This window comes from Phascolarctos cinereus, unplaced genomic scaffold (assembly GCF_003287225.1).
Source record: "Phascolarctos cinereus isolate Bilbo 61053 unplaced genomic scaffold, phaCin_HiC Scaffold_1;HRSCAF=81, whole genome shotgun sequence".
Classification (NCBI taxonomy): domain Eukaryota; kingdom Metazoa; phylum Chordata; class Mammalia; order Diprotodontia; family Phascolarctidae; genus Phascolarctos; species Phascolarctos cinereus.
The window spans coordinates 53,044,413-53,071,628 of record NW_027555514.1 but is presented as its reverse complement, the minus strand read 5'-3'; the positions used below and the strand labels follow the sequence as shown (position 1 = coordinate 53,071,628).

General features: G+C 39.4%; 1 protein-coding gene across 1 annotated transcript in view; it reads left to right on the top strand.

The window, feature by feature from the left end:
- Positions 1–3,961, top strand: part of ITGA8 (integrin subunit alpha 8) — a 202,716-nt gene extending 198,755 nt beyond the window's left edge. The window contains exon 30 of the mRNA XM_020987504.2: positions 173–3,961. Within this exon, the coding sequence (XP_020843163.1) occupies positions 173–259 (87 nt within the window). The 3' untranslated portion in view covers positions 260–3,961. The remainder of the gene's footprint in view (positions 1–172) is intronic.
- Positions 3,962–27,216: the final 23,255 nt, after the last annotated feature.

Here is a 27,216-nt window from a genome sequence, read left to right as displayed (position 1 = left end):
AAATTTAACAATGACTCTTACAGTTTGGTAGTAGCTGACTCCTGTAGATCCCTGCTACCAGATATTCTTTGGCATGTAGGACTCCACTTCCAATGGAGAATGCATTCTTTTTTTTTCAATTCAGCAAAGCCTTTGTGTATATATCCAATTGTCTTTTTTTTTTTTTTGGTAGTGTGGATTCTTTGACCGAGCAAGACCTCCTCAGGATGATATGGCTGATAGAGAGCAATTAACAAATGACAAGGTTCCTGATGCATGAAAAAAAAAACCACCAATTCAGTTTGAAAGAAAGAGACTGAACCCAGCCGCCATGGAACCAGCAGGCACCATGTTGATGCCATTTGAATTTTCTAGTACTTTGGGAACTCACCATGTGATGGGCATGATCCCTTTGAGAAAAGACCTTCATCAAAATAGACCCATGAATGGGGAGAGTTTTGTTGTTGTTTTGCTCCCAATGTTCTAGATTTGTTAGATACTTAGGACTGTGTGGGATGGCTTTAATTGCTTTCTAGAATTGCAAGGATGAAATTCCTGAGTTGCTGTGGAATCTAGAAGGTGAACGAGTGCACAAGCCTTCGAACACTACTGTATCAAGCAGATTATTCAACACCTCCCTATGGAAAAGAAACATTGCTTCTGAAACTGTGACTCAGGGAGACAAGCAATATGTTGTTGGTACTGTGAAAGTACTTTTTAAAGCTACAAAGATAAACTTATAAGTGGGGGTAGCGAGTTATTTATTTTTCCCACCTCTGTAGTTTGACATCTGGGATGTCAAAGGACCCAGATATCAGGATGTCATTATCCACTTTTGAAAATCATTTGCTCAGTTCACAAAGAAGAAAAGTACATTGTGCAAAGATGTCATCCCACAAAAATGCTTCTTTAGAGGAGTAACAGAATGTATACAATATTTTAGAGAGAAGAGAATCAGTTCTAAGACTCAGCCGCACATAGTACTGTATCTTCTCGTACCTGTCGGCATTAGCTTTATACCCACCATCCAAAGATTCATGGCTGCCTTAATGCTGCATATTCTTTTGGATTTTTTTCCCTTGTACTTTCAGTTATATCAGTTCACAATATGTCATGATACTTCAAAACACTCTCTTCATGGTGTGAGCGTGTGCTTAAGTTATAGTAATACATCAACATTTCAAAAATCTTTTCTTTTGGTGTGGGAACTGCCTCCAGCTCCTTGAATCACAACTCTGCTTTCATATACTGCTTTCTTGAGTTGCTAAGGTGAAAATGTTCCTCACTTGATGGCCACCATCCCAATAATGAGCCTTTCCATGCTTAGTTAGGCTAGCCCTAGGAAGACATCAGCACCATCCATGTCTAGGCCTGTGAACAAAGCCTTTTTAGCTTGGCTAAACCTGTCACATCTTGAATTCTACTACTGTATTCTTTGAGAAACCCAGTTCACCTTCAAGCCAGAAAGAGGCATCATAAGTACGACTTCAGTGAAGGATTTTTTACTTTTTTTTTTTTATCTTCACTAACTTACTTAACAGTAAGTATTTTTAAAATCCCACAATGCTACTTCAGTAGTAAAGTGGATTTCATCATTGTGGGTTTTCTACCACTTGTAAGAAATAGTAAATTAATGGAGGGAAAATGAACAGCCCTCTTAGACTATTTCAGTATGTTTAAGGAAGGTTTGGAAGCTACAACAATACTTTTTAATTTAAATATCTACTTTTACTACCAGCTTGTATCATCAACACATAGAAAACATGTATCAACCATGAATAGAAGGGAAGCATAAAATAATACAGACCTGGTATAGACATTGGAAGAAAAGTGTCTCTTAAAAAAATTTGTAAGTTATAACTTTCTCAGTTAGCTCTCCAAATTCTATGTGCTTTTTGCTGTTCACTTTTGAGGTTAGCCTGGAGAGCTTCTAGTACTGAAGTTTTATTAAACTGTTTTTCTGTATTCATTTTGAATTGAATGCCCACAAAAAACCTGATTTTTAAAAACCTACATATAAATATTCTATCATTATGTATAATACTGTCATTGATAAACTAGGATTAACCAGCCAAATTAATTCACATCATCTGCACAATTTTGTATTATTTTTATTATTCCGAAATATCACTTTTAAGAAATACAAATTTTACGTGCAATACTTTGTATACATATGTATCTCTAGCATGTTTACACTGGCATTAATTTTTGTTTGTTTTCTAAGAAGAAAAAACCTTTTGAAATATACTGATGGAACAAGTAAAACAGACAAGGTTGACAGAAAGCCTTGAGTCTGCAATACAGTTGGAAAATTTGTATCACGGTTTGAACAATCACACTTTATTTGAAAGACGAGCCAAAGTTGCAGATACTCAATTAAAAAAAAAAGTCATTCCTCAGCCTGGCAGGGAGCCGTTTGGCTACAGCTGTAAAATTTCATTAGAAACCAAATGAGAGGAACGTGGAGTAACCCACTGTTGCTTTGAGCAAAAGGTTTATTTCCTATTTCTCCTGACTCTCCCACGGTAGTGGGCTGGAGAGCTCTGCTGTCAAGAAGTCAAGTTTAGTTTCTAGTGTCGGTGGATTAAAATCACAATGGTGTTAAGGAGTTTTAGGGTTTCAACCCATCCCCTAAGGGGTTTTAAGTGTCAGTTATAGTCTCAGAGCCTTTATTTAAGGATTCTGCTCTGATGAAATGCCTTCTAGAAACAGGGATTCCTGATCTTGGGCCACCTATGTCATGTGAATGCAAAGGTACACTAGTTCTGCTTTCTTTCAAGTACAGAAAGCTTTTATGTCTCCAAGGACCCTTAGGAAAATGTAGATGCTGGGATGAATAACACCTTGGAAGATATTTCAGATATCTAAGAGTAAGGGCTTGGCCCAGGATGGCCCTGGCCATTCATTCAGCCTCTTTGGGATTCATTTTGACTAAACAACAATAATAACAGATTCAAAGTTGCAAATTGCAATACCCTATCTCATTCGACCCTCACAACTACTCCGGTTTTTGTATTTTTTTTTCCTTTTTAGGCAATTGGGGTTAAGTGACTTGCCCAGGGTCACACAGCTAGTTAAGTGTCAAGTGTTTGGTCTGAGGTTGGATTTGAACTCAGGTCCTTCTGACTTCAGGGCCGGTGCTCCATCCACTGCGCCACCTAGCTGCCCCTCACAACTACTGTTTTACTGAAGAAGAAACTAGCTCAGAAAAGTCGCCCTGGATCGTACATAATAAGTGGTAGAGCAAGGGCTAAGCCTGGCTCTTGTGATTTTCATTCTAACTCTGTGGTGCCCCCCCAGGCCTAACAATCTATGATTTTGTGTTTGAAGATAGCCTGGGCAATGGTAGAACTATCAAGAGAGGAGAAAAGTGCTTGGAAAGAGAGGCATGAGGACATTGACTTTGCTGTGGACTATGACTATTCAGAGAAAATTGAAGGCCTCTTCCTGGCAGATGAACATTGCTGTTGAAATGTTCTGTCTCCTGAGGAATAGGCCGCAGAATGGCGTCATAGATGTACATGATCCCCATCTGCCACTTCCAGAAATGGAAGTGAGTGAAACCAGCATAGAAAAAGAGGATCACATGAAATGAAGTAAGGTGAATCAGCCCAGAATAGCGTTTACTGGGCATCCATTCCCTGCACAAAACAATAGACTGAATGATGAATAATTTTTTCCCTTTATAGCAATGTCAATGGCTTGAAAATCTGTAACATGCTTGCATATTACAATTTTCATACCTTTTTCATTCTTGCAGCTAATTTGAAGACACAAAAAATGGGCCAATTAAGTTTTATAAACTTTGGAAAGCCCGTAAGCATGAAAATTGGATAGTCTGCAAAACAGTAAAGCAAATGCTAGGATGCCATTGAAACCCCATTCTAAGAATGCAATCACTGTTAAATAGATATGTGTATATTGGCTAAGCTTTCCATGTACCTATTTACCTTGTCACAAATAAAATACCAGGTGAAAGACAGATGGCATGTTTGATGTGCTTTGTTTCATATGCAACAAACAACTTTATGTTAACACATATTTCATATTCTGTTTTTGTACTTTCAATGGGGAGATTTCATGTTTATAAGCATGCAATATAGACCAACATATTATGCACCACCCCTACCCTCACCTCTAGGAGATAGGACAATGGTCCATCAACTTGCACACAAACTTAACACAACAAAATGCACCAAGATGCTTATTGAGCTCCCTGGAAGCCAATGAAAACAAAGTTGGATGCACACTGGGCTTTAGGCTGGGTTTAACCTATAGTCTCCAACCTTTGGGGAGTTCCTTTGCTCGGTAACAGTCCAAGCGAGTGCATGTCAATTAAGACAGTTCTAGAAGGACTCTTCACCCAGACCATCATGTCCAAGAATAGACTAATTGTCTACAACTTGGCTTTCTTGAAACCCTCAGAGACCTACTAAAATGGCAAACAACTGAGTATTCATGTGTACTAATCATTGTACATAATCCATACCACATTATTACTACCTTCTGGGGGCTAATCTTCTGTTCCAAAATGTCCTTCTCAATGCCAATTACAATTGAAATACTGGTTTCTTTGCATGAGGTGTTATAATGCATTATTTTGTATGGGATCCCATTTGGGAATAGAGCAAAATCATAAGCCCTATACATGCTTAAGACAGCAGTGAGTTCAGAACAGCAGGAGTACACAAGGTATGACTATGCTTAGTACTTTTAATTTTCCTCCCCTAAAATACCATCTGCCTGACACACTGCCTTTTGGAATTGTTTATGAGTTCTTTGTTATTTATGATGGTTGGCAAAAATCCATATGGAAATGTAACCATGTACTTGTGCCTCTTGACAATAAAAAATGTCTTGAATTTAGCTTATGTAGGCACTTTGATGCAACACATTAGGAATGTTCTTAATATCTCTAGGCTGTTGCTCATTCTGATTATGTGCTCTGTTGTACTGGCAGTTAAGCCTTCAGCAAATTGCTCTTTTTAAAGTTTGGTGGTGATGTTTTTCTAAATTACAGAAATTAACCATCTCAGTTTTAGACTTTGACATCAGCATTTACGTAATGTAACATGAAATGTGGAACTATTCCTGCTAGCTACCAGCATCTCATACCAAATCCTTGAGAAAGCCATTCTGTGCCTCCATTTCTCTTCTCACACATATCTCCATCCTCTGAAATCTGACTTTTGACTTTATCATTCAACTGAAGCTGTTCTCTTTAAAGTTACCAAGTATTTCCTAATCGCCAAGTTTAATAATAGGCTTTTTAGGAGTCTACATCCTATTTGAACTTTCCAGCCTTTGACACTTTTGATTACCTTCTTCTCCTACATAAGTCAATAAGTGTGTCAACAAGTCAGCAGCATTCCCTATGTGCCGGGCACTGTCCTAAGTGCTGGGGATGCAAAGAAAAGTCAAAAACAAAAATACTGCAGTCTTTGATATCAAGAGCTCACATTCTAATGGGAAGAGACTAGGTTTTCCTGATACTGTTCTCTCCTGAATCTCCTTCTACATGTCTGGGTGTTCCTTCATGGTCTCCTTTGTTGAATCTAGACTATCCTCACTACTTGTGTCTCCCAAGACATTTTTGCTGGGGCTTCTCTTTTTACTTAGCAATGATCTCATCAGGTCCTATGTGTCCACATAGATGATTCCCAGATCTAGCTGTAATCTTTTTCCTGAGTTCCAGTCTCACATCACTAACTGATTCTTAGTCATCTCAAATTCCATGTCCCATCAACATCTTTAAATCAGTATATCCATTAACAAAATTCATTATCTTGCCACTCCAAACCCCACTCCACTTCTGAATTTCCCTATTACTATTGAGGCCACCACTGTCTTCCCAACCTTGGTGTCATCTTCAGCTCTACACTCTCTCTCTCTCTAAATATACATATATATATATATATATATATATATATATATATATATATACACACACACATATATACGTATATATGTATATATATGTATATATGTATATATATATACACACATGTATGTATTATGTGTGTATATATACACATATGTGTGTATTATATATGTATATGTATGTATGTGTGTATATATGTATCACCAATCTGTTGCCAAGTCTTATCATTTCTACTTTCACAGCATCTTTTGTATGTATCCCTTTCTCTCTGCTCACATAAGCCACACCCTTGATGCATGTCTTTATCACTCATGTGTAGACTATTACACAAATAGCCTATTGCCTATAATCTCCCTATCTCAATTCTCTCCTCGCTCTCATCCATCCTCCATTCAGCTGTCAGTGATTTGCCTAAAGCACAGGTCTGACTATGTTGCTACCTTCCCCTACTTAAACTCCAGTGGCTCACTATTACCACCTTCTCCCTCCTCTTCCCACATCAAATAGAACATGGTCTGTTTGGCATTTGAAGCCCTTCCCAACCTGACCTGTAATATCTTTCCTATCTTCTTATACTTTTCTCTCCTTCATTTATTTTATGGTTCAGCCATGCTGACCTTCTTGCTGTTCCTCACAAGCAATACTCCACCTCCTGACCCCAAGTAATTGCATTGACTGTCTCACATGCCTGGAAAGCTCTTCCTCTTCACTCCTAGATTCCTTGGATTCCATCAGGACTTAGCTCAAATTCCACCTACTGCAAGAGGCCTCCATCATCGCCACTTAGTGCCTCCAAGATTACATTCTATCGCCCCTGTTTTTATCTTGTATATACACTGTTATTTGCATCTATCCTCCATCAGAATGCAAACTCTTTGAGGGCAAGAGCTGCTTTTGTCTCACTATGTATCACCAGCATTATAACAGTACCTGGCATATAGTAAGCACTTAATAAATGCTTGCTGACTGACAATGCTGGAGGCAAGGTCCAGGGATCTACAAAGTGTGGTAGCACACCATCCACCAGAGTAGCTGGTCACAGTTATAGAAGGAGGAGAAGTATGTTAGAGAGAGCAGCTACTGGAAAGATAATCAAGCTTGACTGTTTAATTGGACGGTGTCCAAATGAGATGAAATGTAAATTGCCCAAGTATCCATATTTCAAAACTGCTTTATGTTCTCATGAGGTTTAAATAAGGCTCCCAACTCGCTGTAACCATATTTATAAAGTGTTATTAATGTTCTCATCATTCTATTAATGCACACTTTGATTCTTTTTTTCCTTTGCCTATTGGGGTTAAGTGACTTGCCCAGGGTCACACAGCTAGTACGTGTCAAATGTTTGGTCTGAGGCCGGATTTGAACTCAGGTACTCCTGACTTCAGGGCCGGTGCTCTATCCACTGTGCCACCTAGCTGCCCTGTGATTCTTTTATTCTTAGATTCCTTTTCATAAGTAGGAGAAAAGTATTTGTCCCATACCTAATTCATATTGTATATTGAGTACTTCTCTTATTCCTCACTTTGGGAATGAGTTATAGCCTATAACTCTTAATTGAAAAGCTATGACATAACTTTTACTTTAAGTAACATTTTTGAGGTGCTGGAGTGAAAGTTTATTAATCAGCCAATGCATGTAAACTAAATGGAACTATTATTAGTGGCCAGACTCTAAACTTGGTCCACAAACCACAATGGCCAGATACAGGGTAGGGAGGGGTATATGCCCTAACTGCTGTGGGCTCAGCCAACTGGTCTCTAAATATATGACCATGCTGTAACCTGCTTCTCTCAGATACTAATGCAAATTGAAACTAAAATTGTTGACTCTTCTGTGTCGTTCATTACCAGCGATGGACCAGTCTCTAACTTAGTACCTAAGTGATGTTCTAGAAATAAGCTGGATACTTCTGCAGGCACTTTACCTCTTTCAGGGCAATAGAAAAAATTCAGGCATAAATATAAATGAGGAAAAAAGAATTTCAAATTGCCAAACTGGAGGCAAGAAAACAATTGAAGGGCAATCTAGGAGTTAGACAAAACCCCCAAAAAGCCAGTTTCTTCATTAGATTTACCATGGACAAGTGCAAATGGATATCCATTTATGAAATATATAATAGTGACTAATTCTTTCAAATAAAGGATGAACTGCTGTTCATCCTTCATTTTCAAGAGGACCAATGACATCACAGGGTGATGTCTTGATTTGTACATGAGTTGGGTTTAAGTGAGGCAGAATTGTGCAAAGTTGTCAGCCTCACTCTCTCCCAGTCATTGAAGTTGATTGGCAAGACAAAAGTCTTGGACAATTGGTGATGGCCTGGGATGCAGTGGATGACCTACAGTGCCTTCTCCAGCCATCTTCGTGACCAGTGGAATATATTGTTCTCATCTGCCCATTCTATGGGGCAACATCTTCACATGCATGGTACACATCCCCCTAACTCACTGGGTTTGAGAACTGTTGGTTACCCTTTACCTGGTTTAGCCTCTCTGCAGACACAGGTTTACCAGGTATGCCAACTGTGCATACTACAGCTTCTTGGAGCCCCAGGTGAGAATTGGGTGAGTCAGGTAGATACCAAAAGTGGGTGAGAAGTCCTGAAAAAGAGAACTAGAAAGTTATTGAAGTCTCTTACAACTCTGAAATTCTGTGACTTAGGACCTGAATTCATCCTGGATCTCTTACCATGTAATTTCTGTTGAGGTCTGTGGAAATGCTGTTTTGATTTCTTCTGTTTTTGCCAATTGAAAAATGAGGACAAAGCTATTCATCTAAGTTATTTTAATCACTCAAAATAGTTGACTCTGGTAGTTCAATCTTGTAGTCATTTCCCTTGATCAGAGATGAGTCTCAAAGCCTCAGGATTTCAGATCTGTGGGAGTCCAATTGCCTTCACAATGGAGTTTTAAGGATTAATGGAACAGCATGTAAAGTGGTTTTCCTCTCCCCTCTCCTCAACCCACTGGACTGAATCCCAGAGGCCAAACAGAGAATTTTAAAATTGTCGAATCATAAAATTTAAAAGGATTCTCTTTCACTTAGGGCAGTAACCTTCCCCTCCTCCTGCTCTGCCATGTCTCCAAGTAATTACCTTTTAATGACCTTATTGCTGAATAGACTAATGCTATCTTTCATTATTTCACCTCTTGGAAACCTTAGGTAATGAAAGATTAACACTAGGAAATCAAATTCCAATTTAATTCTAGACTTGATAACTTGGTCTGCTGGTTGTATTACCATCAATGAGTATATGTGAATAATTCAAGCTCTAGGTCGAAATACAAATTATTCTCTCAAACCATCAAAAATAATAGCCTCTATGTATACAGTGCTTTAAGATTACAGTATATTTTACACTCATTTATCTCACTTGAGCCTCAAAGCAATCCTGGGAAGTAAGAAATTTTCCCATGATTTGATGGACCCAAGATTTCATTGATGTGGGCCCTCCATCCAACAGTGATCCATCCACATGCCTATGTGACTCTTGTCCCCTTGTCAGTCCTCTGTAAGGAGTTCTGGGAGCCTTCCTCTAAATTTTGACATTCCTTAGGTAGCAACATAACACAGAGACTATCCATCTGTTATACTTCACAGACTTCATGCGGGAATAGCCAAATATATTTTTGACTATATCTTATCCTGCTTTTCATATTTAATTAATCATGGGTGATGTTACAGCCTGTTTATTCCCTCCATGCATCTGTGCATTGACCTTAGGATGAGGTAAGTACTCCATTTTACATGTGGGACAACAAGGGCTCCAAGAAGTTGTGCTTTCCCCATAGTCACAAGGTTAATAAGTAGCCAACAGGATTTGAATCCAAGCCCATAGCTTTTTCCAGAATGTCACACACCATAGTTCTTATATTCCAATTTAATTATGATCACATATGGCTTAGTGCAATGGGAAGAATGATGAACTTATGGTTGTAGGACCTGAACTTTGAATCCTAGTTCTGCCACTTAATGCCTATGAGACCTTGGATGAATCACATCTCTAGACCTTGGTTTCTCCATCTGTACAATGAGGTTGGACTAACTTCTGGACTAACAGCTACAGATAGATGATTGTATGGTCCTATTCCCTAACTAGTACTGTACATATCTACAAAAATGTAATTTCCCGCCCCACCCCCATCCACACTACCCAGAGTTGGTTGTTTTTAACTTCATATCCCCAAGAATAATAATAGCTTGCATGTATATGGTACAGTAGGGTTTGCAAAGCATATTACAAATATTAGCTGGTTTCATTCTCACAACAACCCAGGGAGTGAGGTGCTGTTATTACCCCCATTTTACAGTTGAAGAAACTAAGGCAGACAGAGGTGAAGTGATTTGCCTGGGTTCACACAGCTAATAAGTGTCTGAAGTCAAATTTGAACTCAGGACTTCCCATCTCCAGGTCCAATGCTTTATCCATTGTACATCTAGCTTTCAGTACCCAGGACAGTACTCTGGGCACAGGAGACATTTTTTGGCTTGCATTACATTAACGTATATCTGTATGTAATATATATGCACATGTATATTGAAAGCTAAAGAGTTGTGTGTATGTATCTATTATATAGATATACATAAGGCATGTTTCTGTCTGTCTATATATGCATAAATAGGATAAATAACAAAAAAAGTAATGCAACTAAAAACACCAATTTTTAAAAAATTATATCCAAATGAATGTTATCTCCTTAAAACAATCACTTTGGGAATCTCTACATTAATTCTGATGGCAATGTCATTGATCAAATAATGCTGGGAATTAGTCTTTTGGAACTGCTATCAGGACCTTATAATAAATTATAATAATTTATATAATTTATAATAATAGTTTATATTATATATCATTATATGCTGATAATATAAATAATAATTTATATATTAATTTGTGTGATTTGTATAATAATTTATAACTCTCTTATAATAAATTATGTCTACATATATACACATGCATACACATAAGTTATAAATTTCCCAAACATGTTTCATTTGTACCTCTTTAATGTAATCATTGATATGGTATGGTAGAAAGCTTATAGGATTGGGAGTTAAAAGGTCTAAGATCAAACCCTGGCTTTGCCAGCTTATGACCTTTATGACCTTGGGCAAGTCATTTAATCTCTATTTTCTTATTTTTAAATGAGAGGGTTGAATTAGATGATCTCTGTGGCTCCTTCCCATTCTAAATCTTTGATCCTATGTATATACCATTCAAACCATTTGCCTTTATTTAATGTTTCAAGGTTTACAAAATAGTTTCTTCAAAACAAACCTGTTGTCCCCTTTTAAAAAGACAGAAGAAAAATAAATTCAGTAAAACCAACTGATACATTGACCATACCTGAGAGTATATGCTATATTCTACCCCCCTTAGTTCCCACCTCTGGCAAGAGGGGAGGAGGAAGCATTTCATCAGATCCTCTCAAAGGCCACACTTGGGCATTATAATTGCTATCTATAGGAGCATTTATTATACTGAACTATGAAGTTCAATTTATTCTCAACTGGGATGAAAACTTAGAGTTTAGAAACCAAAATTCATTTAGAAATGATTTGTTATCTGACCTTAGCCAAGTCAGTTGCCCTCATAGGGCTCATGTTTCTTTATTAGGAAAATGAGGAAGATAATGGTTTGCTTCATAGAAATATTGAATTGTTGTGGTTCAGCCATTTGCCTCATGTCCAACTTTTCATGATCCCATTTGGGGTTTTCTTTGCAAATATACTGGAGTGGTTTGCCAGTTTCTTCTCCAGATCATTTTATGGATGAAAAAATTGAGGCAAAAGGGATTAAGTGACTTGCCCAGGGTCACACAACTAGTAAGTGTATAGGTCAGATTTGAATTCAGGACAATGAGTCTTCCTGACTCCAACCCCAGCTCTCTATCGACCGCACCACCTAGCTGCCATAGGAATTATTGGGAAGACTAACAGTGAATTGAAAAAATCAGCCGTCTTTTATTAATGTCTTCTATCATTGATTCATTCATTTAACAACTTTATTTGTTGTTTATAGGATCACAAAATCAGAGCTAGAGTGGACAAGATCTTCTAATGCCAACTCCTTCTTTTACAATGAAAAATGTAAGGTTCAGAGAATTTTGACCAGGGTCACACTGGTAATAATTAGCAGAGCTGAGATTCAGACCCAACTCCTCCAACCCCCAGTGATATCATGATAATCTGAGAAATGTTGGCATTTGACAATATACTTTCCCACACACACACTATATGCTCACTAGATAAACACTCTTAGGTGTAATATATCATGTGTTGTGACCATTCAGGTGAAAGATTCAAAAAAATCAAATGGGAAGCATCTGTGATATAATTCACTCATGACATCTGGAGAGCCATTGAAAAAGACTGGAATTTCTGTGATGAACTCTTTGTAGAGGGACCAGAGTTAACAGGAAAGAATAGTGGTCTCTCTCTTGATAATCCTCTGGTCTACAAATTCCAGAAGTAGGGTCTTGACACACGCCCATTTCCAAAACTTCGTAGGCTACAAGAGGCTGTTTTCTGATTATATACACATACTATTGAATTGTGAAGGGATGATCCTAAGATTTCTTTATCCTTCTCTTTCCATCTGCTCTACTGTCCCCAGCCTTCTACCCTGACTTCCACCAGGTTTGTTGAGGCAGTAAGTACAGTTAAATTGATCTTTCTTCCTTCCAAAACAAGGTTTTCCTTTTGTTCTGGGCTAGCAAAGATTCCAAATAAGGAAATAACCAGACCTGTAAGTGATAGAAGAAACAAGCCTTGCTGTCTTTAATACTATAGGTTTCTCAAAGGTTTTTCTCTATTAAACATATTCAAAGAGGAAAACATTCACACTTTGCTTATTATATAGTATTAATGTAGCAGTTCAAAGCATTTGCCTTCCTGCCTTTGCCTTTACACAGGATAAAAAAAAAACCTCCCCCTCAGTTTTTTTTTTTACTCCAAGACAAAAATTATTAAGAGGGAGGAGGAGTGAAGGGTTACATCTGGAGAGAGTTAAGTACTGTGGCTACAAGGAACAGCTGGAATGTGAGTAATGTGGCAGCTTCTCCTGAGCAGCCATTTTGTTTTTGCTCAAGAATGCCCTCAGATGGTGGTGGTTCAAGTTTGGAAAGGGAGACATGTTTCCAGAAAAGAAAATTAATGAGTTACTCATGCCCTTAAACCACTTTCTGACCTAAATATGCTTCTTAAATCCATCCTATAAGAAGATATTAATGAAAGGGTAGAAGAGCCTAGTGGGATTCCAGGTTATGTTTTATACCTCATTTTTAAAGTTTTATGAGAAATGTTCAGATAGCCCACTGTGGGATTCCATGTTCTGCACACTGGGCAGAAATGTTCACTTTGGCTAAAGTATAGGTGGGCTTAGCCCATCCCGTCTTTGCTTTGATTGGACAGATATCTAGCCAGTCAGTCTCGTAAGTCAGTGTGAACTCATCCCAAGCTGGTGGGACTCGCCAGTGTTGGTAGCTCTGTAATCACTTGGCTCACTCCTTTCAACTGTCTTCAAATTTGCATTCTTTGCTTTTCTGCCCTTTCACGTTTCCCTGTATCACATGAAGATGTGAAAGGAAAATTCCAACACACAAAATTTCTCTTCAAATGCAAAGAGTTTCTATTTAAATGTAAGACAGAATTCCATTTCTTCTGAAAGGTGAGTGAATGAATCAGCGTCTGAAAGTTACTCTAGCTAAAAAGATGCCCGCAAACTTTTCTTCAGGTACTTCTCTAGAGCTGATGGTAAAGAACAATTTCTAATTAAATTAGAGAGAAAGTTCTCATTTCAGTAGTCAAATAATCCAGCAGATAACAGAAGTACAAGGGTATATAGTATTAGTGGCAAACAAGTTCCTACTGTATTTTAGAAATAGATCATTGAAGTGGGATTAGGCCGTAAGAAACAAAAAGAAAAGTTTTGCAATAAAAAATCAGAGCTAAAGTATTTATTGGACTTTAGATCTGGCCTCACAATAATATTGAAAACCTTTAATGTTACTGTTTTCAAATGATGAAGAGAGTCATTTCAACTCAATTTTTCATTAATAGAGTTGGCTTAACACTAAGGAGTAACAGGGTATAACAAATGAGCTAGTGGACTTAGTTTACTCATCTGTAAAATGGATATAATTAGAGTAACTACTTCACAGAGTTCTTATGAAACTGAAATGAGATGATATATGTAAAGTCCTTTACAATCCTCAAAGTGCTGTGTAAATTCAGCTATTTCTTTAAGTCAGCAAAAAAAAAACCTTTTTCCCTAAAGTATTAGTTATACTTTTGAAGGAGAGACAAGAATTTTTTTTAAAAATGCTTCATATGTAAAAATTTATGTATGAATGGATGAATAAGCATTTATTAAGCACTTACTATATGCCAACTACTGTGCTAAGCACTGGGAATACAAATAGATAAAGGAAGCTAGAAGCAATTCCAGAAGTTCACACTGTAATTGAGGGAGGCCATTCCTATAAGAAAGCTCATTTGCTAGTGTAGAGAAAGACCTAAGGTCCTAAGAGTTCAGCAGGAGGGTGGATGGTTATATCAGTGGGTCAGATGACAGTACTGGGGATCTGAAGGGCGTAGAGACAGAGCAGATGGTAAGGCCTAGAAAACCTAGAAGAGGCAGCTACTTTTTTTTTTACACACATTCCTTTTTTCCTAATGTGTGACCTTGACCAGTGTCTGCCTTAGCTCTCTCTCGTCTACAGGACATGAATGAGCAAATGGAAAAGGGTGCTCAAAGACATAGCTAATGAGTATAAAGTTTCCTGAAGAATCATGGGATTGAGGCAGTGGCAGGGGGTGTCTACAATTCCTGGTGATTTCTCCCATTGCTTTAGGTGGTTAAGGCTGCAGTGCGGTACGGACAAATAAGTGGTACAGTGGATAGAGCACAGGCCATGAAGTCAGGAGGACCTGAGTTCAAATCTGACCTCAGACACATAACACTCACTAGCTGTGTGACTCTGGGCAAGTCACTTAACCCCAACTGCCTCATATAAAAAAAAAAAAAGAATCAGTGCAGTGGTCCTTGAAAAAAACAGCCTTGAAAACAGTCTTATTCTGAGTAGGCACACGGAGGTAAGAGCTGGGTTGTCACATATAGCGAACAGCAATCATTCTAGTTTTACTGGAACATAAATTGTGGAAAGGCAAGTGATATACAAATCTAGAAAATTAGGCTAGAAACTGGTCATCGGTGTTGTTCTTGAGGCCTCACTCTCTTCTTTGACCACATCTCATCAGTTGCCACATCTCCTATATAGACTCCCTTCTCTTATCTGACCCTGCCTTCACCCCGGGGCAGTACCTCACCACCCCACTCTAGACTGTTGCACAGCCTGGTCTCCCTGACTCTCCTCTCCTCATTCTAGTCAGTCCTCCATTCAACTGCCAAAGTGATTTTCTTGAAGTCCAGGTTTGATCATGTCACCCCTCCTATTCAATCAACTCCAGTGGAACCTTATTACCTCTAGGATCAAATATAAAAGCCTCTCTTTGATTTTGTTTTTTGTTTTTTGTTTTTTGCAAGGCAATTGGGATTAAGTGACTTGCCCAGGGCCACACAGCTAGTAAGTGTCAAGTGTCTGGTCTGAGACTGGATTTGAACTCAGGTCCTCCTGACTCCAAGGCCAGTGCTCTATTCCCTATGCCACCTAGCTGCCTCTCTCTTTGGTTTTTAAAGCCCTCCATAACCTGGCTCCTTCCTACCTTTCTAGTCTTCTTACAACATCCTCCCTCCCCCAGGTAATCTGAGATCTAGGGACACTGACCTCCTTGCTGTTCCTCAAACAAGATACTCTTTCCTGACTCTGCATTTTTTACTGGCTGTCTACCTTGCCTGGAATACTCTCCCTCCTTACATTAGCCTCCTGGCTTCCTGTAAGTCTCAGCCAAAATCCCACCTTTTGCAAGAAGAGTTTCCCAGCATCCCTCTGAAATGTTAGTGCCCCTTCTCTCTCCAATTATATAGGTGTATATATATATATATATATAAATGCATTTTTAATTGTGTGTATATGTATATATACATACATATTTAACAATATCTATATATCTACACAAGACTGGCTTAGGATATATACACATTGCCTGTTTATACTTTGTCTCCCCCATTAGATCGTGAACTCTTTAAAGGTAAGTACAACGGTTCCCTCTCCACATTTTTTGGTATCCCCAGCACAGCACAGTAACTGTCCCATCCATGCCACGTGCTTAATAAATACTAGTTGACTTGACTTAACTTGACTTGCAGACTTACCACAAAACTAGGTTGCTGGTCTCTAATAGGCAACATCTTGTTATGAAAAACCAAAATCAGGGTGGCAAATCATGAATCATAGAAGAATGAATCTATGGGTGAGAGCCAGGAGAACAGTAAGCACACTCTCTTTGAAGAAGGGCAGGAACTGGGCCCATGTAAGGCCCTCTGGTAAAATGACTTTCCTCTTGACCCTGCAAATATTGGAAGAATTTGGTATGAGTAAACAGCATTCTTCTTCTTTCTGTCAATGAGCATTTCAAACTGTTTTAGATACCAGTGATTATGTCTGTAATTTGTCATATCTCACTTTCTTATTTTAAGAAAAATGAATAAGCCCAAATATCCCATTTTTTATGAATGTTGCAGTTTTTAACTTTTCTTCCTGGAATGCTCACAAATACACCAAGTAAGGAATGCAAGAAAGAAGGCTAGGCACATGCTCGTTTATCACAGGGAACAAAATGGCATCTTCCCTTGGCCTACCTCATTATCACCAGGAAGCAGGCATTTCACACCTACTCACTATTGCTCTTCTTGAAAAATGAGTTTGGAATCTTCAGGACCACCAAGATGACTCTAGGGAGTTGCTTCAGGAATGAGGCAAGCCCAAAGGGTCTCCTATTTCATGGAGGACAGGAAAAAAAATTCTCCTAAAATATCAAACTAGCTCCTATTTTAGAAGAACACGGCAATTTTGGAGCAGTTCCAAACAGCTTAGGGGCCATCAATGGTACCCAACTTCATTCTCCTCATGACTAGCTTAGAATTAATAGAAAATAACAGGAAACCAACTCCCAGAACCACCTTCTCCTTCCCCTAACGCTTCCCAACTGCATACTTCAAGGAGGAATTCTAGACCTCCAAGGTTGGTGTATTCTAGAAGCATCAACTTCTCCAAACTACTTTGTTGTTGAGGAGGAAATCATCCATCCACAAGTTCCCTGGAAATCTTTTCCATTCTTTGCTTCATCTATCAGTTCCCTAGAGATGTTCTATAGGGAATCAGCACTTTTGATAAACGCCCAACCAGGCATGATATGATTTTATGCTGGAGTACTAAAGAATTCCTAGAAGATGAAGGTATATATATATGTCATTTTACCAAAAGAAGAAAAGTCCAGAACATCGTAAAATTATTTAGGATCTCAAAGATTAGCTAGTCCAGCCTGTGTCTTGAACAGAAATCCCCTTTGCCACATCCTTGACAAATGGCCATCCAATTCATCCCTGATGAGCAATTGTCCAACCTCAGCTTGGATATTCCAATGAACAGGAACCTCTTGCCTCTGCAGGTGCCCGTTCTGGTGTTGGATAGCTCCCATTGTCAGGAGTGTTATTATCTCTCCTATGACATGAAGGACTTACGTACTTGTTTGGGGCTTTCTTATTTCCCTGGTTCATTGCTCTCACTTCAAAAATCTGGAAACCTCATTGCATAATACTATCCTGAGTGTTGTCACCATTTCCCCCTTGAAAGCACAGTTTGCAGTACTCTAAGAAGGGGAAATGTTTTCAAGTAATGTAAATAGACTCACAACAGAATTCATTAGGAGTTTATTCAGAGTTCGTTAGGATTAACAGTGCCCAACTATTAGCAAGCTTTATCCAGAAAGCCTTAATTACAGGAAAGGTCCCCAAGAGGTGTTGCCCTTAGAGGAACAGGTATGCTCCTTCCATGCCTGTCATCCCTCACCACCACCTCCCATCATGATTCTTCTACCATCTTCCACAGCATCTCTCTGGCTTCAGTTCTGGGATTGTACCTCCTCCATCCTCTTCTATGGCTCTTAGGTCTATGACCACTCCTCTTGTAACTCCCCACTTTTACCAGCAGATGATGGAGACATCATGTATAGGGGCGATATTAGATGAAGCTTCCCCTCAGTAGCATATCTTCTCAGTGCTGTAGATGCTACAGGACTACCTTGTCTTGGCCATGGACATTTGGCCTACCTCTCTACATCAGTTAAACTGCTCCAAACATGAGACTGTGCTTTAGATCGCTCCTTTGCACTAAAGTTCTTGTTACCCCCTGTAACCTTGCCCATCTGTCAGGAAGCCTGCCCCTTTGGCAATCTTGGTGTCCCCATCACCAGGTTTGGTCAGGTTGAATTTCAGTCTAAAGTTATCTCTCCCAAGGTGCTTGGGTGGAATGTCTCCTCCCAGGTTGAGAGGGTCAGGAGAGCCCTCCATTGCTCCCACATGTTCTTTCAGACTCTGGACGGGATTATTAAAATATTCAGGGCCATTTTTTGCAAGATATGTGGTTAAAAGATGATATCATGGCAGGTCACAGTGTCAGGAAATCAAGTATGTCCTCAGCATTACTGTGCCCAAGAGAGAAGAAAATCTCCCTATTACATTTTATTTTTTGCTATATGTAGCCAAAATCTGACTCTTTCTTGCTTCCAACCATGACTCTATGCTTTTCCCAATTAAATTTCATCTTCTTGGATTTGTCCCATCACTCTAGACTATGAAGATCTTTCAAGTCTTGAGCATGTTATTTACCTTGCTGATTGGGACTCCCAGTTTTCTTTCATCCAAAACTTTGGTCAACATGTTATCTATTCTTCTATTGATGCTATTGATAAAAATATTGAAAAGCAAAGCATTCTGATAGAAACGTCTTCTTCAAGATTCCCAGGACTTTATTTATAGCTTGTTTTGAGATGACACCAACCAATTAATGATAACTCTTTGGGTCCAATCATCCAATCAGTTCTGAATCAACCTAACTATGCTATTATCCAGCCCACATCTTAACCTCATCTAAGGGATAGTAAGATAGATTTTTGCCAAAATCAGAAAAATAGATATTCCAAGAGCCCTTCATTCTTATATTTTATTTAATGATTCAGAAATCTAAATCCCATTCCCACTCATCACCTTCCCAAATCTGTTTTTCTCTTCTGAATCGATTCCCTGTAATCAACAAGCGATGAAAATGCCACCGGTGCCCCTAAGATCAGCAGTTTCTGGCCAAGAACTTTATATTCTTTAGCAACACATTCTACCCTTCTTTTGCCTCATTGTTTGTCCTCACATAAATCGCCAAGAGTGACTAGTGGTCTTTAGGGTAGGAAAGCCTCAGGAAGCATTCAGGGCATAGATACAAGCCCTAGAAAGACAACAGAACTCTCTGTTGTTCATGGAGGATAACAACAGTAATATTTCTCTGTCAGCCTCAAACCTTATTGTGAGAAAAGCACCTTGTAAATCTCAAAGGGCTACATGATTGTGAGCTATTATTAATTATTATTAATCATGGTAGATTGACAAATGGTTTCTCCAGTACTCCTCAGGGGTCACCAATGACTCTTACTCATTTCTTCTTCCTTCAGCCATTACTAGATGACCTCCCATGGTGGCTACTGTGGTGCAGGAAGCCAGAAAGAAGCTGAATCCTTGTCTTTGGAAAAAGACAAGGGAATAGACTCAGATTTCTTTCATTGCTCCAGATGTTGGTGTACTAGAAAGAACTGGATTTATCAGAGCACCTGGGTTTGACTCCCACCAACTACCGGTAAAACCTAGGGCAAGTCACTTCTCTGAAAATCAGAAGGAATTAGACTGGATGACCTTTAATATCCATTTTAACTTTAAGTCTATTGTCCTGATAGGGGCAAGCTGGTTGGCAAGATAAATAGAGCCCTGAACTTGGAGTCAGGAAGACCTGAGTTCACATTTGACCCCTGACACTTCCTAGCTGTGTGAACCTCTTCTGCCTCAGTTTCATCAGTTGTAAAATGGGGATAATAATAGCATCTACCTCCCAGGGTTGTTGTGAGGATCAAATGCCAGTACCTGGCACATAGTAAACATTATATAAATGTTAGCTATCATTATTTTTATTATTATCCTAAGATCACTTTTCCACCCTTTCTTATATAAAACCTCTGATCTTTGAAACATGTTAGGATTCCCCTGTGCCTCTGTGGATAATCTTTCTTCTTGTTTATCTTTAATGGACTTTTTCCAATGCCATGTTAGAGTTGTATAGGAATAGGGACTAGATAGGGGCAGCTAGGTGGCTCAGTAGATAGACAGCCACACCTGAAATCAGGAAGTCTCATCTCCTGAGTTAAAATATGTCCTCAGACTCTAGCTATGTGACCCTGGACAAGTCACTTAACCCTGTTTGCCTCAGTTTCTTTATCTGTAAAATGAGCTAGAGCAGGAAATGGCAAACCGCTCCAGTATCTTTGCCAAGAAAACCCCAAATGGAGTCATGAAGAGTCAGACACAACTAAATGGCAACAACAATATTGAGAGGTTAAGTGACTTTCCTAGGTCACACAGCCAGTACCTGTAAGAGGGAGGGACTTGAACTCAGGTCTTTCTGACTCTAAGAACAGCTCTCCATCCAATATAACATGCTGCCTCTAGAATGTAGGACAACGTAGGACAAATCCACAGGGCCCATGCAAGCATCTAGTATTCAGTATCACATTAAAATTGGATAAAGAGGATCAAAAATAGGGTCAATGGTCTATGTGCATATGCTTCTTCTCTCTCTCTCTCTCTCTCTCTCTCTCTCTCTCTCTCTCTCTCTCTGTATATATAGATATATAGATATAGGTATATGTGTGTGTATGTGCATACATTCCCCTGCCACCCACCAAAAATAGCCTTACTTGTCCATCCAGTAGCGTTCTCCCCCCTAACTATACTAGCAGCTTGGCCCACAGTCCAAGCCTATACCTCTATTATAGATTTATCACAGGCCAAAGAGCATGACAACCCCTCAACGTCATCCTTAGTCAACCTTTCCTTTGCTACAATGGTGGCTACTCATCGCCAACATACAATTATACAATAATTCCATGAATCAAATTTGTCTAATGTATTAGTAGTCTACTAAAACAATAGCAACTCATCAGCCTAAATGGTAAAAATACTCACTATGACTTAGACCCCAAATCTCCAAAGTAGCCAACCCCACTCTCTTTATACTTATCCAAGCCTTTTCTACCATATCTAGTCATCTTTCTCCCTGCTCCTAAAGTTCTATGGGGGACGGATTGAGGCGGAGGGAGTCTTCCCAGATTAATTAGATAAAAGCCAATGACTTCCCTGACCCCACATTCCCTGAAAGTGGGACTAATCAGATGGCCACACCATCCTATTCTACAGCTAACATTGTTCTCTACCCCTCAGGCTTTGTCAGTGCTCCTCTTTAACCTAGTAGAGCAGAGAAAAGACCCAAGACCCATTGTTTTCATTAGTCTAACTCCAAAAGTTAATCATATTGAGGTATAATCCACCTACCTCATTAAGAAATGCTTCCTGGCATTTGATAGTTCACCCCGTCTTGTTGCGTTTTATAAATAACCCAGCTCCTTTCAAAAAGGGAAGTTTTAAATGCCACCCCATACTGAGTCATTCATCTATAGACTGAGACCTGAAGGAGTTAATTATGAATAGCTGGGGCAAACAATGACATTGCAAGATTCCGGTAGAAAAGAAAGATCAGACATACATCAATAAAAACTAGTGAGGAAAGAGGTCACTGCAGGAGACAAGGCAGGGCTCTAAGAGAGAAGAAACAATCCCAACCCATTGACGTGTTATTGTTCGTAGTAAGTAGCAAAATAGCATTTGGAGTCTTAAAACAGCAGAGAATAAACTAAGATTAACGGGGTCAATTCTTCGAAAGTTTCATAGGCAGACAGAGTATTAATCCAGATGATAATTTAGGACCATTCAATTAAGCTTAATAACAAATCCTTTGTACTTGGGGATGGGAGGGCTCAGTTCTTATTTGCTCTTTATACTTTTATCTTTTGTTTCTCTAAACACAACACCTGTACCTACAGATATGTATATGTATAAGAAATACAGTCTAATGCGGGACATGGTAGAGCACGCTTTCTCTTAGTTTTTCTATGCCTGAAAAACATTTCAAATAACCTATAGATTGCCTGATCATAACAGCTAGAAGGAAAATGAAGGGGGAAAAAACAAAAACAAAAAAATTGGCTGCTCTTTTAGTATATACGCAGTAGGATATAAGCACTCAAAGCCAGGTACTGTTTTCTTTGTGTGTGTGTGTTTTTGTCTTTGTATCTCAGGGCCTGGCATGGTGCTTTTCATGAACTTTTGTTGATCAGTTGTTCCAGGTGTGCCTGACTTTTCGTGACCCCATTTTGGGGTTTTCTTAGCAGAGATACTGGAGTGGTTTGCCATTTCCTTCTCCAGCTCATTTTCCAGATGAGGAAACTGAGGCAAATAAGGTTTCATATGTCACTGCCACCTATCTTTCAAGTCAAACCAGTCTACTTGCTATTGCCCATTTGAGGGGTGAAAGATGAAATGACTAAGGAAACAAAGATTCAAAGTTTCTGAGCATATTGATTTATTAAGCAATGCATGCCAATTGCATAATGAATCAGGACCAGACTTCAGCTTGGGTTGGACCTTGAATGCAGGGGGGAGATAGACTTTTATATGTTAAAAACAATCAAATAAGGCCAATTAATTAAAAGGAAACAATACAACATTAGTTAATCTGATTTCTAATTAGAGGGAAGATTAGGGACTTGGTTAGTTGGGAGGGGAGAGCAAATAGGTACAGTTCCCTGAAATCATTTTGTGTCTTTGTGCCTTTACTCATGTTGGCTGCAACCACCCTTGTTTCTTGAAATGTTCTCTTTCCTCACCCATTATACATTCAAACCCCATGATTCCCCTTAAGCTCTGTCTCCAGGATGCTTTCCTGATTCCCCTGTTGTTAGCATTCTTCCCCTAAAATTACTTATCTGTTTTGTACATGAGAAGAAGCTTGACATGTGGATAGAGACCTTGCTGACCTCCAAGTCAGGAACATCCAGGTTCAGGTCTCACTTGAAGTATACTGGCTGTGTGATTCTTTGCTAGTAATGTAACTCATCAGTGTTCTTGGCGACTCTAACGCTACAGGACAAAGGGAATGAACTGGCCTGCCCTTGTAGAATGGGGACTCAGAGATAGGAAAAGGAAATACTTGATGAGGAGCTTTGTGACTAGAGAGAAAGAAAAGAGAAAGGCTAGTGACATGGAGAAGTTTTTTTGAAACGAAAGAAGGCAGATGAAGTAGTTTAGATTTGATGTGTTGACTCTTCTCAGTGAAATAGGTCTGTCATCTATTGGAAGTATCGGTTCAGTGGAGATTTGAAAAGAGAGAAAATAGTTTGGAACCATCTCCGTAGGGAATAAGAAAGAAAATCAAGGGTGGCAGAGAACATCGGAATGCTGCACCTCAAACTGATAGTGAGTAAAATCAGCTGGGTTATGATTTTGTCCAGATACACTCAGCAGCCTATGAATGGAGTCATCAGGTGGTGGGTTTACCCAGTCACCTGGAGGATGGAAGATGATAACAAGGATGGAGACAAATGCCGATGATAACTCATGTATTTCAAATGAATGACTTTGAACTTTAGAAAACTCCATGCCAATTTTTTCCCATTAGATTACCAACAAATATGTTAAGGGATGGGGGAGATGTAGTCCCTTTAAAGTAGATAACTTTGCTTATAGGGGTGAGGAACCTTTAGCCTCGAGGCCACTCTGGTCTCCAGGCTGCAGGTTTCGCACCCCAGCTAGCACATACCGGGACAAATTCTCCAGACACAGAACTATCCCTTTTTTTTTAATCCCTTTAAAGCCAATGCCTTAGCATATACCAGGAAACATTCCCCAGAAGTGGAATTATCCAACTTCTATGCTGGTAGTGCGATGATCCCTGCCCTGCTCCTTTTCTTAGATTATTCCCTTCTCAAACACGGACAGAAATGCCTGATGGGTTGCATGCCCCAGATGGCGTTGCATGATTTGGATGGGAAAAAGTTCTGGGAACATTGGTAGGAGGTTTCCTCAAACTTTAACTGGCTATTAGAACCACAGGAAACTATTCTAAAGAAAACATAATGTCGAACAATGGAATTCTGTTACCACTTCCTTGCGATCCCCAGTAGATACATTTTGAAAGCAATTTTCAATGGCATGTCTTCCAAATGTATATAAATAGTTGTGGCTGCCATGGGGAAAGTGTGTTTCCAAGTCAAGCTGATAAACTAAGCAAGATAAAGGAGGTCAAAGGAACAGAAAGGAGTACATGGCTCTGAGTGGAATTTTTGTACATTTGGCTTACGTTTGCAAGATTGCAATCAGTCTAAAATCCTGCCTTATTTTAAGGAAACTCAGTATTTAAAATTCTAAATTAAAAAGTAAATTAGGAGTGATTTATTAATATTACAGAAGGATCCCTAGCTCTGCAAGGCTCAATGCTTTCTTAGGCATGTGTGGAAGAGAAAAGATTAGACCTTGGCAGAATGAAGTGGAGGGGTCAGCCTTTGCCCTTCATCATTCCCTACGCTGACCTGACTTGGGCAGGGGACCAGGAATCAAATACTGCCTCACAGTCTTTCGAGTTATGGGATCATGGTCAATTCACTTCACATTTCAGAATCTCCATTTTTCATCTTTACAATGGTGATGAACATGCTACATTCTGAGTGTCATTCTGAAGAACGAATTTTGTAAGGAGTTACATGTGTAAATTTATTATATGATGTCTCTAAAATTTTCTCTCGTGACATGAAGGCACCCCATAAGCTTTGGGAATTTCTTCTTCCTCTTGGCTTTTAAATCCTACTCTAGAAATGTAGATCAATGTGCTCCTGCTCTGAGACCAGTTCCCCATTTGCAAATACACAGTTTACAAAATTAAGTATTCCCGCTACTGGTACAGATTGTAACCCATTTACAGCTCCTTGATCTATGTAATTCTTTTTTATGGTTTCTCATAAATCCTCTAGAAAGGGGGCAACTAGGTGGCACAGTGGACAGAGCACCGGCCCTGGATTCAGGAGGACCTGAGTTCAAATCCGGCCTCAGACATATAAAACTTACTAGCTGTGTGACCCTGGGCAAGTCACTTAACCCCATTGCCTAGCCAAAAAAAAAATTTTTTTTAAAGTAAAAAAAAAGATAAATCCTCTAGAAAGGATGTATCAAACATGGGGGAGGAAAGGAGAAGAGAACGGAACATTTATTAAGCACCTACTATGTGCCAGGAGGTTGCTAACTGTGTTACAAATAATAGCTCATTTGATCCTCACAACAATCCTGAGAGTTAGGTGCAAGCAGGCAGACAATAGTTATGTGACTTGCCCAGGGTCATACAGCTGGTAAGTGTTTGAAGCTAGATTTGAACTCATTTATTCCTGACTTTAGGTCCAGGGTGCTCTATTCACTGTGCTACTTAGCTAGTAGAGACCTTATTCAAAATCTTTTAATGTTTTGTGGGTGTCAGTGCTTCAATTGTGACATCCATATGGCATCTTTTACTCTTGATATATGACTTTTCAATACCCCTTTTCTTGTTTATACATATATATATATATATATACACACATATGTATACACACACATACACACACACACACACACACACACACACACACACGTGTGTGTATGAGGCTGGGTGACCCTTATTGACAATATGAATTTCTTTTTGGTATGGGCTGAACTGGATGGCCACTGAAGCTTATTACAACTGTCAGATTCTGTGATTCTGTCAATTCAGGCCATGGGAGACAATTTTTTCTTCCACATTATGAAAAGGGCTAGCCTCTACCCCCATAGAGGAACAGGCCCAGAAATCAGAATTAGAAAACATCCTTCCTCTCTCTAATCTCCATGAGCACTACCACCACCATAACAGAGAAGCAGCAAAATATCATCTAGGGCTCTATTCTGACCCTCTTGTTCTGACTCCCAAGGGAGTGTGGGTATAGGTTAGGTCAGTGGCCAAAGGGTGGCAGGGATGGTGCCAGATGGCCATGGACAACTAGACATTTCCCAGCTCTGAGCCCCTCCTGAATAGCAGCTTCCCATTTCAGCTTTGGATGTGGCATCCAAGTAGGAGTGGTGGTCACCATTACCAGGTACATGTGCTAGACAGATTGAGAGAGGACATTAGGAAGAAGAAGGAGGAGAGGGCTTCCCCCTAACCCTTACTTGCAGGAACAGTGTTCTTGAGCTAAGTAGCTAGATCTTTAGAAATAGGGATGGAGAGAGAAAATAAGGTACATGTCTGAGTTAGGGACAACTCAGAAGCAACTCTTCCTTTGGCCCCTCTGACCCAACAATCCAACAAAGATTCCATCTTTGCATTTTCCAACTGAAGATGACAAATGCAATCCTGTTCCTCTTAAGATGGAATATGCTCAGTAGATTAGTATCACTTTCCTCCCAAAGCACTAAGGACCTGCAGTAAGGCTGTTTCCTATTATAGGCTAGCTGATTGAATGGATGCCTTCCTGCTAAATATCTTTGGAGGCCCTTGTACAAGCAAGGAAAGAGTCAGGGACCTGGGTGCAAGGGGAGGCAAAGAGGAGGAAAGACGGGGCTGTGCAGCTCTGGCTGATCTCCTGTCGGTGAAATGGCACCATCTGCATTCTATCTGAGCTTCCCAAGGACTTGCCTGTCTAACTCCAGAATGAGCAAATTAAAGTTGATAAACTGTAAAGTCCTTTCTGGTATTAAAGATCCCAGATGCTCAGCTGCATGAATGGGTACTTTATCTCCACTCAAATCTGCTAACACCGAAACAGGACCTGGAAAGAGATACCAGACTCCAGGGCACCATTTCTCTCCTTGGCCTGGCGTGCAGCATGTGTACTGATACACTCCACGGTTATGGTTGTGTTTGTAAATGCTTTGTCAAGACCTAGTCTCCATGGGGAGGCATGTAAATTCATATCATTTGTCTTGACCAAAAATACTCCTTTGCACAAACAAAATGCTTAATCTACCAAATGCCTCGTTTCTTAAACATTGAGTTACCCACAGCAGGGTTATTCCAAAGATGTCCAAACTTCCTGGTATTGTTTGTTTTTATTCTCTAGCATCAAACTCAGAAATCTAGTTCCCAAGAGATTTGCCTGTCTGCTATGTTTATCTTACCTCTAACCAAGTAATAAATAGAGCTATCAGAGAGGGCATTTGATTGCGGGTATGATGCTGAGGACCATTTGTCTTTGCAGGGTGATCTGTTTGGGCCTCCTTTTTTACATGGAATAGTACTGCT